The sequence below is a fragment of the Loxodonta africana genome, chromosome 3, assembly GCF_030014295.1.
Source record: "Loxodonta africana isolate mLoxAfr1 chromosome 3, mLoxAfr1.hap2, whole genome shotgun sequence".
Classification (NCBI taxonomy): domain Eukaryota; kingdom Metazoa; phylum Chordata; class Mammalia; order Proboscidea; family Elephantidae; genus Loxodonta; species Loxodonta africana.
Genome location: NC_087344.1, coordinates 23,894,837 through 23,906,483, shown reverse-complemented (window position 1 = coordinate 23,906,483; position 11,647 = coordinate 23,894,837). Strand labels below are relative to the sequence as shown.

Genomic DNA, 11,647 nt, shown 5'->3' with positions numbered 1-11,647 from the left:
CCCGCCCGCCAGGCGCGTTTGAAAACCGAAAACCCCGCCACTGCCAGCGGCCTACGGTTGCCGCGTCCGGACCAATCAGAAGCGACACCTTCCACGCCAGAGCACGAAACCCCCCCGGCGACTCACGACCATTGGTTGCGAGGGGCTCGTGGGCGGGGCGCCGCAGGGTCGCGCGCCGGGCAGCTCTGCCTGGCTACATTGTAGCGAGTTCGTAAAAAAACAAAACGGCGGTGTTCGGGGCGGGGCAGCGAGCGCCGTGGCTCCGCCCCCCGGGGGGCCGGCTCGGCGGCGACGGCGGCGCCGGCTCAGAGCAGACCCCGCCCGTCGAGGAGGAGGGTGGGTAAGTAGGGGGGAGACCCGGCCCCCAAGGGGCGGGCGCCGAGCTGAGTCCTTTGGGCCAAGGAGGGTTGGGCCCGGCTCCTAGCCCCTCGCCACTCGCCGGCTGACAGAGGGAGGAGCCGTGCGGGAGCTTGGGGGTCGCGCAGGAGCTCCAGACCTGCGAGCTGAGCTGGGAGCATCACGCAGGCCGAGCCACGGCGGCCAGGCCCTGGGAAGGCTGCTTGGCCGGCGCTCACGGACTCCCCCGCGCTGACCAGCCGCTGTGGGGCGGGGGGCTTCGCAGGCAGCCAGCATCGACATGCTGCTGGAGGAGGTCCATGCCGGCGACCGACTGAGCGGGGCAGCGGCCCGGGGCGACGTGCAGGAGGTGCGCCGCCTTCTGCACCGCGAGCTGATGCACCCCGACGCCCTGAACCGCTTCGGCAAGACGGCGCTGCAGGTGAGGCCGGGCCGGCCCGGAGCGGGGAGAGGACGCGGCCCCCCGACCCCTGACCCTCGTCGGCTGGACCTGGAGGGACCTGACTGGGGGCTTTTCCTCCTTCACTGGGCTGACGCTGCTCTCTGAGGTCCCCTTTCATGGGAGGGGAGGGTAAGGTTGGGAGAAGGGGGAGGGTTCTCCATCTTCTCTGGAGGATTCCTTGTTCCCTGGGTGAGCGGCATTCACTTTCCCTGAGGAGGACCTTTTTTAGTGGGGGTTCAACATCTTTGGGTCACGGTTTCATGGGGACGGCTCTGGTTTTGGGGTGCTCCCCTACCTCTGGGGGAGGCGATCTCCAGAAGGAGGGTTTCATGTTTCCAGGGCATCCCCATTTTCTCGGGGGGGAGTTCTCTGAGAGGTATCCGGTTACTTGGAGGTCTCCAGCCCTGCGGGGGTTTGCAGATTCCCCCAATAGCGGAATGGTTTCGGATTGTCCCTTATTCTCTGGGGGACATTTTATGGGGGATTCAATTTCTCGAGATAATATGGACAGCATCCCCATTATATTGCGGGGGAATATTCCCTGGAGAAGGCGATTCAAATTACCTGGACATCCCCCTTTCCCTTGAGAGGGCTGTCAGGTTCTTTGAGGGCCCATTTCTGGAAGAGGTTTCATATTTCCTTATACTATCCTATTTCCGGGGTGGAGTGGGGTGTTGGTGGTCGTCTCCAGTTTCTTAGGAAGAAACTTAGGTTCCTTGAAAGTTGCCATAGGGCTTATTCCCTAGGAAGTTTTCATTTTATCCTTAGGGCAATGCCTAGCTCCTTGGGGTTCCTTTTCCCAGAAGGTCTTGTTCTCTGGGGTCTCAAAAAGCTCCCCCTAGGGCTGTGTTCCCTGGGATTTTTCCTGTTCCCTAAAGGACTCCTTTTCTGGAACAGGCCTCCTTCCTGCTCTTGGAAGACCCTTCTCTCTCCTGGGACCCCCTTTTCTGGGTCCCCTTCCTTGGGGGAACCCCTCACCCTCTGCCCCACACAGGTCATGATGTTCGGCAGTCCCACCATCGCCCTGGAGCTGCTGAAGCAAGGGGCCAGCCCCAACGTCCAGGATGTCTCTGGCACCACTCCAGCCCACGATGCAGCTCGCACTGGATTCCTGGACACCCTGAAGGTCCTAGTGGAACATGGCGCCGATGTCAACACGCCTGATGGCACCGGGGCACTCCCAATCCATCTGGCGGTGCGGGAGGGTCACGCCGCGGTGGTCAGCTTCCTGGCTGCTGAGTCTGATCTCCATCACCGGGACGCCAGGGGGCTCACGCCCCTGGAGCTGGCGCAGCAGAGAGGGGCTCGGGACCTCATGGACATCCTGCAAGGGCACTTGGTGGCCCCACTGTGACCAGGATTTCACTGAGCACATCTCTGAAGAGGAGGGAAGAAACACTTTCTCCTCTTACTCCTACTGTCCAGTGTTGAGGGGGAGGGGCGCCAGTTTGTGGCTTGCTGGTGTTGATTTCTGGGTGTGTGTGTGTTTGGGGGGCGTTTCTCGTTTGTTTTTCTCACCCCTTTTGGTGTGTTGGAAAGAGTGGGGCTCCTGCATGCAAAAGCCACCTAAACGGTTCAGTTTCCTCCGCGCCCCAGGCTGCTGGGGCTGCAGACCAGACCAGGGCAGAGCGTTAAAGACCCAGCCCCGGAGTGAGGTCATCGGGTCATCGCCACCAAGTTTCCTGGCACCTGGCGACCTCGGCCGACTGCGCCCAGAGACCAGAAGGGTGCGCACTGCTTTGGACATGGGGTGGGGGCAGAGTTCCAAATCCATAAAGGGGTGGCATGAATTCATCTATATTTTGTTGAAAGCCTGTTATCCAGTCTCTTGTACAGTGTTGAAAAAATAGATTCTATTTATTAAGCTTTATTGAAGAAATTGTTCAGTGTGATAATTTAATGTTTTTATCCATTAAATTAAGACTTGAGTATGACCACAGCGAGGGTGGCTTCAGATTTCTGTGTCTGGGATGGCGATGTTTGTGGGGGTAGGCATGGTGGCTCGCGGAGCGCCGATACTGTGAGGGAGGGGAGAGAGCGGTAATTCCCAGGGTAGCAGGGGTGAGTGAGCTGGGTGGGGCAGCGGTTTGCGCTGTCGGAACGGAAGGGAGGCAGGAAACCGCGAGTGGAGAAAGGGCCCCCAGATGTCAGCTGGGTGCCCGGAGCCCCGAGTAGGGGGAATGGGCGGTGGCCGCGGCCTTCCCCGCAGGGGCGTGACCGATGGGCGGGGACTTCGCCAAAGAGAGGACCACGTCCCGGAAGGATCGGGGGCGGGGCCGGACTCTGCTCCCTTAAAATTCACGGTGGGCGGGCCGGACGCAGCCCCGCCCCTTTAAGGTGCCTGCGTCGCGCTTGCGCAGTGGACCAAAGAGCCGCCATGCCGGAGCCGCGCGGGTCGTCGCCGTTGCGGGTGAACGCGGCGTTTGCCGCGAGGTACAGCCGCTACCGGGAGCGCGAGGAGCTGCAGCGGCGTGAGTGCGGGGGGCATGCGCGCGGGGCGCCGGCGCGTGTAGGGCGGTTGGTCAGCTTGTGTGTGTGGGCTTGGTATGACTCCCCGGGACTGACTGGCGGAGATTCGGTCTGTGCCTTGCAGTAAAGGATCGCTACGGGGACCGGGACAGCGGCGGCGACTCTAGCTCCGAGTCCGACTCCAGTGACGAGCGCGTGGTGAGCATCCACGCCCCCATCGCAGACATGCAGAGGCAAACAACCCGTATCGCACCCAGAAGCGTCGCGGTTTTGCTAGGGAGTCCAATCCCCCACAGTATCTGGACGCCACCCACCCCCAATTCCGTGAGGGGCAGACAGCTCCCTCCCTATCCCCAGGGGGGTGCCCAAATACCCCCTACTCCACCTCCCCTCCACGAATCCACCTGCCCACCCTGGCGTGTGGGGTGTCACCCTTCTATCTCCCAGGATCCCCCTTCTGGTCCTCACCGCCAAGAGTCTAACGACTTCTCTATTTCTCAGTGTCCGACTCTGTCCCCTAAGTGGGGCACCCCTCTGCCATGCGAGGCATCCAGCTTCTCCCCGCATCAGCCCGCATCTTCTTCCTGGCCTCAGTGAGCACCCCCCATGCGCTGTCACTACCCACCTGCCATGTTATCAGTCCTTACTCTTTTCTAGGAAGCATCCTCTGATCTGCTGCTTCCTGCCCCCATCACCAGCTCCCACTAGGACTCTCACCACGTCTCTTCTGAAATCTGTCTTTTGCCCTTTTTTTCTGCCTTAGGAATTCGACCCCCAGCAGGAGCGGGACTTTTACAGGACTCTCTCCTTGTTGAAGAAGAAGGACCCCCGCATTTATCAGGAGAATGCAACCTTTTACCAGAGAACAGGTTCTCATTGCTTTGTAGATGATTGTGACCCCTTAATGAATAGTTTTAAGTTACCTGTGCTTAGCAGAGTGTTTTAGGTTGCTATCTGTTGTTAATGACAGCAGTAGTTAACATTTGTTTAGCACGTACTGTTTGTCGGGAGCTGTTCAAAGTGTAAATTAGTTGTTGAATGATCACAACCCCACAAAGTAACAGCAGTTATGGTACCTATTTTACATCTGGGAATTGATGGCTTTGTTCAACAGCTGTTTGACCCTGGCACTGCCCTGTGCCATCCTCTGCAGGGGAAGGAAGGGGGTTGTGGGTGATGGCAGGTATTTTTGGGTGGCCCGCAGCAGCATCCTCAGAGAGTGAGGAGTCAGCAGCTGTGGAGAAGCAGAAGAAGGTGCGGCCCATGTACCTGAAGGACTACGAGAGGAAGGTTATCTTGGAGAAAGAAGGGTGAGAAGAGAGCCTGACATGCCTGTCTTCCCAGGGCAGGGGGACACACAGGGGTCTTGGGGAAGCCCCCCAAATTTAGGAGGCCCCTGAGAACAAGATCCTCAGTGATCCATCCACACCTGTGTTGGTCCCCCAGCTGCTTGTAATAGCTCCCCACCCCCTGGGTCAGAAGAGTCATGGAGAGTATATTCTGAAGCCCCCACCCCTCTCTGCACAGGAAATATGTTGATGAGGAGAACTCAGATGGGGAGGCCTTTGATCAGAGACATCAGGTAGGTGGGGTGGAGGCCGGATAGGGGGCTGCAGGGCCCAGGACCAGGCCTGAAGCTCACGCTAATCTCTCCTCTGCAGCAAACTTTGTCCCAAAGTTACGTGGAGGAACAGAAACAGCTTAAGGAAAGGTGAGCCTGGGCCAGGTGAGGGGGCCAAGCAGGTAAGAGCTGAGGCTCTGGGGTTGGATGGATCTGGGCTCATTTCCACCTCTGCCACTTACCAACTGTGTAACTTTGTTCTCTCGGTGCTTTGGTTTCCTTGTCTACCAAATGGGGTTAATAATGATGTCTGTCACAGCAGCGCTGTGAGCCCGTCATGAGGTTAGCTCAGGACTTAGTAACGGGATTGATCCTGGGGCAGCGGGCGGGGTCCATCCTGCCTGCCCTGAGGCGTGTTGTCTCCCTTGGACAGCTTCCGGATGTTTGTGGAGGACAGTGAGGATGAGGACAGCGCTGGAGACGGTGGCTCTGGGTTGCTGCAGAAACGTGCTAAAACCAGGGAGGAGAAAGTGGGTGCTGGGACCGGACCAGGGCTGAGTGGGGGCTGGGGCTCGAGCAGACCCTCAGCGCTGGCCTTCCCCTAGGCCCAGGAGGAGGCCGACTATGTCGAGTGGCTGAAGGGGCAGAAGGAGGTTGAGAACCCTGAGACCCTGAAAGAACTGGTGAGTTCTCATGCTCAGTTACTGACGGGCTGAACAGCATGGTCCACCTCCATTCCATCACCAGTCCACTGCCAACCCTTGTCTGGAAACCAGCCCTCGAGAGGGTGGCCAAGAGCACATACTCTGATGCCCAGATTCCTGTGTCAACTCTAGTTGGGTGGGTCTGTCTCTGGATCTGAGTTTCTACATCTATAAAATGGGGATAATTCCACCTACTTCATACGCTGGCTAGGACATTTCAGTTACCTAAATCCCCTTGGTGCCCATGGCTGCCCTCCCTCCCTGCTCCCCTACGGGCAGGGATGATGCGGCCCTATGCCCCAACCTGGGGTCTACATCTCCACTCCTAGACCCACCTCAAGGACTATTGGAACAACCCTGAGCTGGACGAAGGGGAGCGATTCCTGCGGGATTATATTCTCAACAAACGCTACGAGGAGGAGGAAGATGAGGACGGAGAGGAGGAAAAGGAGGAGGAAAGGTGAGCCCCAATGTCTTCCCAGGGCCTGAGGATCTGAAGAGAGTTTCCCATGTAGATTTGTGAATAGGTAATTCATGAACATGGTTAAAAAAATGAAAAGTTGAAAAGGGTGGCCAGCCCAAGCCATCCTCCTCCCAGTCTGATCCCAGCCCCTCTCTAAGGGTGTCCCCCAGGGTCCTGGATCTCTAGTCCCTGTCCCAGGATCTTCCCAGCAAGTGTAAGCCAGAAGAACAAGAGCAGCGTGAGTTCATTGTTTCACACAGATGGTAGTGGACAAAGTCTCTCTAGGGGAGAACCATGGAGTGTGGCCCCTAGAGTCAGGTGGCACTAGTTCAAATCTTGGCCCTGCTGCTAAACACCTGTGCCTCAGTTTTCCCATCTGTAAAATGGGGTTATTAATGGCCTCCTCATAGGGTTCTTGTGAGGATAAATGAGTTAATCCTTGTAAAGCACTTGGAACAGCGTCTGGTATACAGGAATGCAGGAGTGAGCAGCCCCACCTAGCTTGGCTGACCCCCAGCCCTGCCCCACCTCATCCCTCAGGCCCCCTGGGCCCGTGGTACAGCTGGCTGTGGATGACTCCTCGGACGAGGGTGAGCTGTTTCTGAAGAAGCAGGAGGACTTTGAGCACAAGTACAACTTTCGCTTTGAGGAACCAGACTCAGCTGTGGTGCGTGGCCAGGGCTGGGCTGGGGGAGGACTGGGCACGTGAGGTCCAGGCCCAGGAACCTGGCAGTTATCTCTGTGGGCGCTCTGGGTCCCTCTGCTGCCCACAGGTCAAGACCTACCCACGCAGCATCGTGTCCTCTGTGCGCCGCAAAGATGAACGCAGGAAGGAGAAGAGGGAAGAGACGCGGGAGCGAAAAAGGAGGGTGAGTATGGAGGTGCCATGCTGGGAAGGGCCACCTGGCCAACAGGGAAAGCCCATGCCCTCCCTCTGCCTCTTGCCTGCCACCCGCAGGAGAAAGCCAAGAAACAGGAGGAGCTCAAACAGCTGAAGAACCTAAAGAGGAAAGAGATAATGGCCAAGCTGGAGAAGCTGCGGCAGGTCACGGGCAATGAGACGCTGGGCTTGGAGGAGCAGGACCTTGAGGACGACTTCGACCCCGCCCGGCATGACCAGCTCATGCAGGTGTGCCTTCTGTGCCCCGGCTCGGCTACATAGCGAGTTCTCGGGGCTGGCTCTGGAATTGAGTTGTTTCCTGACTGTGTGACCTCAGAAGTGGCTTGACCTCTCTGCACTAGTTGCCCTGTCTGTAAAGTGGGTTTAAGCATCGCGCTAGTGCAGGGATTGGGTAAGCACAGATTGGAATGAACACACATAAAAAGCTTAAGAGGAAAGCGTTTGAGGAACAGTGGGTTACTGTGTCTCCTTTAAACTCAGTTTTTGAGCTGTTAACGTTTATTGTTGTAGTTGGGAGAATACATCATTAGGCCATGAAAGCACAAGGTGATGGAGAAGCAGTGGGGGCAATAAGAGCCCAAAAGAGATGCCTGATCGAGCCTGGGAGGTTGGGAAAGGAGACTGGAGGATGTGTAGATGTGTCAGGCGAAAACTGGAATGAGTGGGTGTTGTGGAGTTGGGAGTTCAGCCTTCACTTCTAGCTGCTTCTTGCCCTGCGCTTCGGTTTTTTCTTAACAGGATAGTTCTTGCCTCTCAGGGTGATTGTGAAAATGCAGGGAGATGCAGTCCACGCTTGGGCGTATAGTAGGTGCTTAATAAGTGGCTTGGTTAGCAACGTGTATCTCTACCAGGCCCCTGCTGGATGCTGGGGGTCCAGCAGGGGCCCTGGCACAGCCTCAAGAGTGGCAAAGACTGATGTAACATTCATTGAGCACCTACTGTTTCCCAAGCCCCATATAGCACAGCAGTCCTTGCCCTTCCAGCACTCACAGTGACAGGCACGTAATTGTATAGTTAGAACCAGAGGTGTCTGTGTGGTAAGAGGGACGTGCAGGGAGAGATGGCATCTTCGAGGAGTCCCCTGAGTGGGCATTGTCAAGGGTGATGGAGGGGGGGTTAGGGCAGGCTTGGGAGGAAAGGACAGGCAGCAAAGATAAAGAACAGAGGCCTGTGTAGCACTTAACCAGTCAGAGAGAGGATGTGTGCACCAAGCAGGGAGTACCACATGGGCAAGGGCGTGTAGGGAGGGATAGAACCGTGGGTCTGTGGAACCAATGGCGGCCAGCACAGCAGAGGGTAGAGAGCAGGGGAGCGGGTGTGGTAAGACGAGCCCAAGAAGGGGTGGTGACACCCAGGGCTCACCTCAAATCAGGAACTAAGTCCTGAGGATGCTGGGGAACCCCAGAATGTGCAGGAGGATGTTGGCATTGTGGGGGGCAGGGCCAGGCTCAAAGCCTTGCTGAGCTCCTCTGTCCTGAGCGGGCTCTGCTGACCCTCCTACTCTCCTGACCCTGCAGAAATGCTTTGGGGACGAGTACTATGGCACCATGGAGAAAGAGAAGCCACAATTTGAGGAAGAGGAAGGGCTTGAAGGTGAGGGCAGCGGGGCACCAGGTAGTGGGGGGCACTGGGCCTGAAGCCTGAGGTCTTGTCCTGACCCCACCTGACTGTTGTCTCTGGGACCAGACGACTGGAACTGGGACACATGGAATGGGCCAGAGCAGGACGGTGCTTGGGGCCAACAAGAGCTACACTGTGAGGATCCTGACTTCAATGTAGGTGCCACGGGCTGGGGAGGGGGCCTGGGGAGGATCTCAGGGCCCCAGGGGCCCCAAGAGACTGACCTGACCAGTGTGTCCCAACAGATGGACGCTGACTATGACCCCAGCCAGCCGCGGAAGAAGCGTGAGGCCCCCTCAACAGGCAAGAAGAAGCGCAAGTCACCTTTTGCCACAGCTGTGGGGCAGGAAAAGCCGGTGTTTGACCCCGGTGAGGCCTGAGTGTGAGTGGGTGGGCAGGATGGGCTCCATAGGCCTGGCACAGCCCAGCATTCTGGCTCTCTGCCTGGGCAGGGGACAGGACGTTTGAGGAGTACCTGGACGAGTATTACCGGCTGGACTATGAGGACATTATTGACGACCTGCCCTGTCGCTTCAAGTACCGAACCGTGGTGCCTTGCGACTTCGGGCTCAGCACTGAGGAGGTCAGTGCCCTGGGCAGGCAGGGGGACACCGAGAACACCCAGCATGCAAAAAGAAGCTTATTTCCATTACCCAGAGATGCTATGACACAGCCTGTTTACCCATTTTGGAAACAATAGTGCTAATAATAATATTACCTATTTCAAAGGGTTTCTGTGCAGTGAGGGCTTAAAACAGCACCCTGCCCCCGTAAATATTACTTCTATTATTGTGTGTCAGTGTCAGGGTAGTGGGTAAGACTTGGTAAGCTCTAGAGCCAGATGGCCCGGGTTCAAATTCTGGCTTGGCTGCTCACCAGATGTGTGACCTGGGACAAGTGATTTAACTCTATGCCTCAGTTTGCCCACCTATAAAAGGGGCGTTATAGTAGCCCTTGCCTCATGGGCCTGGCGCTTTGAAGGCTGCCTGCTGGTCATGAGTTCCCACTGTTCCTTAGCGATGATGGCTGTGAGCATTTAGCTGTTAGTGGTCAGTATAATCAGCTGACGTTTATCGCGCTTATACTATCTGCATTCACTCGCGTCATCCTCCCAACGACCTTCCAGTGGGTTCTGAGGGGATGCCCACCTCATAAATGAGGAAACTGAGGCCTGGAGGGAAGGAGCTACTGGCTGAAGGCTGTCCACCTGTGGGTTGGTGGCAGCACTGGGGTTGGGAACCTGGGCCTCACCTATAATTAGCACACCTAGTCACTGGCATGGAGACCCCTGCCCTGTGTGAGGCTGCTTGGACGGTGGTGTGTGGGCGAGGGTTCCCGGGGCCCCTGGGCCTGAACTGGAATATGAAATCAGTTACTTCCTGGGCATGTGATCTAAGGTTCCCTCACAGCCCGTTGCCCCTTTTGATGGCTTCCCCCTAAAAATAAAGGAGCAGCTGCTTCAGAAATCAGTTCTTCCTGCCATCACAACGGCCCTGCCAGCTGGTACTTACACTCTTGTTTTTACCAGGCAGCTGAGGCTGAGGGGGTCAGGGGTCCTGGGACTCACGCAGATGGCCCCACCCTCTCTTCTGCAGATCCTGGCAGCTGACGACAAGGAGCTGAACCGGTGGTGCTCCCTGAAGAAGACCTGCATGTACAGGTGATGGGACTGGGTGGGGCCGCGAGGGGCCAGTGGGCAGGGTACCTCTTAGAGCGAGCAGCCAGACGGGCGTGTCCACCGGGTGTCCTCAGGTCGGAGCAGGAAGAGCTGCAGGACCAGAGGGCGTACAGCCAGAAGGCCCAGAGCTCGCGAAAGAAGGGACAGATCTTCAAGTCCCTCTGCTCAGAGTGAGTGTCGCCGGCGGGGGGTGGGCTGGGGCCCCCCAGGCCGAGGAGCCAGGCTTCCCCTGAGAGCTGGGTTCAAGCCCCGTGGGGCCACAGAGGTGTGACCTTGGGCAAGTCACTTCCCCTCAGATTCCTCATCTATAAAATGGGCATAGAGATGGTTCCTATCTTATGTGATTACGTGAGGACTAAATGAGTTAATTTGTGTAAAGTTACACAAATTAAAATAGTAAATGTCTTATAGGTGTTAGCTGTTACTATAGTTATCAGGATCATTATCTTCTGTTCTGTACAAGATCACAGTTGATCTGAAACCAAAATAGGTTCATCTACAGGAACAGCTTAGTGGAGCCGAGGCACAAACACCAGAATGGGCAGCATCCCAGTTACAGCATCACCACTGGCTTGGGAGTCAGACCTGGGTTTGAATCCCAGGCAGGCTCCTCCATCGCTGTGTTGCTGCCTCTCTGAGCCTCATTTTTCCTTACCTGTACAATGGGGGATGTGTGAGTAGGAATGGTCTCATTGTGACTAGCCTGGGCTGAGCCTCCACTTCTCTCTCCCAGGATGGAGATACCCACGGAAGCCACAGGCAAGCCACAGAGAGGCAAAGCCGGCCCGCAGCAGCAGCTGCCAGCGCCTGATGGGGCCCATGGGAAACGGCCTCAGCCTGAGAGCCCCCCAGCACAGGAAAAGGTGGCTTCTATGTCAGCCCCTGAGAAGCCAGCCCCCCAGAAGCGGAGGCAGGGCAAGAAGGCACGTCTGCTGGGTCCCACAGTGACACTTGGAGGGCGTGAGTTCAGCCGCCAGAGACTGCAGGCCTTTGGCCTCAACCCCAAACGGCTGCACTTCCGCCAGCTGGGTCGGCAACAGAGGAAGCAGCGAGAGCCCAAAAGTGGCCCCTAAAAGTGGCCCCTGAGCCTGGCAAGGGCAGGCGGGGCCCCAGGGGGCCTCCCCTCAAATCAAGCCCCTGCAGTTACCCCCTTCTGCTGACGGCTACATTCAGTCTGGTATATAAAACCTCACAGCTATCTGGGGGCAAGGGAGTCTTTCCATCTTACAGGTATGAAAACTGACAACTTAACAAGTATCCCCACCTTGAGACACACCCTGGACCCCATCCCTCAAACACTGAACCTGGCCACAGCCCACCACATTCAAGTCAAATAGCTTTATTAACCCCCAATGGCCACAGTCTCCCCCACCCCCCCAGCTCTTGGCAGGTTGGGGGCTTTAGTACCAGTAGGGGGCGAGGCGGTCCAGTGCAAACTACAGTACTTGAGTC

The 11,647-nt window shown here is 57.1% G+C and overlaps 2 protein-coding genes across 4 annotated transcripts; both read left to right on the top strand.

Annotated features, from left to right (window-relative positions):
- The first annotated feature begins 392 nt into the window (after positions 1–392).
- On the top strand, positions 393–2,820 carry CDKN2D (cyclin dependent kinase inhibitor 2D). Its single transcript, XM_003413090.3, has 2 exons — positions 393–778; positions 1,794–2,820. The coding sequence occupies exons 1-2, from the start codon at positions 638–640 to the stop codon at positions 2,151–2,153; spliced, it is 501 nt and encodes a 166-aa protein (XP_003413138.1). The 5' UTR covers positions 393–637; the 3' UTR covers positions 2,154–2,820.
- Positions 2,821–3,145: 325 nt separating this feature from the next.
- Positions 3,146–11,268, top strand: KRI1 (KRI1 homolog). Of its 3 annotated transcripts, none has more exons than XM_003413373.4 (19): positions 3,146–3,270; positions 3,393–3,466; positions 4,032–4,137; positions 4,473–4,578; positions 4,796–4,850; positions 4,930–4,979; positions 5,263–5,359; positions 5,435–5,512; positions 5,863–5,993; positions 6,537–6,663; positions 6,770–6,865; positions 6,955–7,125; positions 8,415–8,490; positions 8,584–8,672; positions 8,763–8,886; positions 8,970–9,100; positions 10,113–10,177; positions 10,270–10,365; positions 10,929–11,268. In XM_003413373.4, exons 1-19 carry the CDS (start codon positions 3,177–3,179, stop codon positions 11,266–11,268), a joined length of 2,106 nt encoding a protein of 701 aa, XP_003413421.1. In that variant the 5' UTR covers positions 3,146–3,176. The 3 variants fall into 3 exon arrangements, with proteins under 3 accessions (XP_003413421.1, XP_010591658.1, XP_064136722.1); XM_010593356.3 differs by having other exon boundaries at positions 3,147–3,270; positions 4,476–4,578; XM_064280652.1 differs by lacking the exon at positions 3,146–3,270 and having other exon boundaries at positions 3,451–3,466; positions 3,770–4,578.
- The last annotated feature ends 379 nt before the right edge of the window (positions 11,269–11,647 follow it).

Bases quoted from the DNA above. Each gene is read 5' to 3' on its own strand.
- CDKN2D (XM_003413090.3), top strand. From the start codon at position 638: ATGCTGCTGGAGGAGGTCCATGCCGGCGACCGACTGAGCGGGGCAGCG. The intron at 779-1,793 runs GTGAGGCCGGGC...TGCCCCACACAG, and splicing joins TCGGCAAGACGGCGCTGCAG to GTCATGATGTTCGGCAGTCC.
- KRI1 (XM_003413373.4), top strand. From the start codon at position 3,177: ATGCCGGAGCCGCGCGGGTCGTCGCCGTTGCGGGTGAACGCGGCGTTT. The intron at 4,579-4,795 runs GTGAGAAGAGAG...CTCTCTGCACAG, and splicing joins GTTATCTTGGAGAAAGAAGG to GAAATATGTTGATGAGGAGA. The intron at 6,664-6,769 runs GTGCGTGGCCAG...TGCTGCCCACAG, and splicing joins AGGAACCAGACTCAGCTGTG to GTCAAGACCTACCCACGCAG.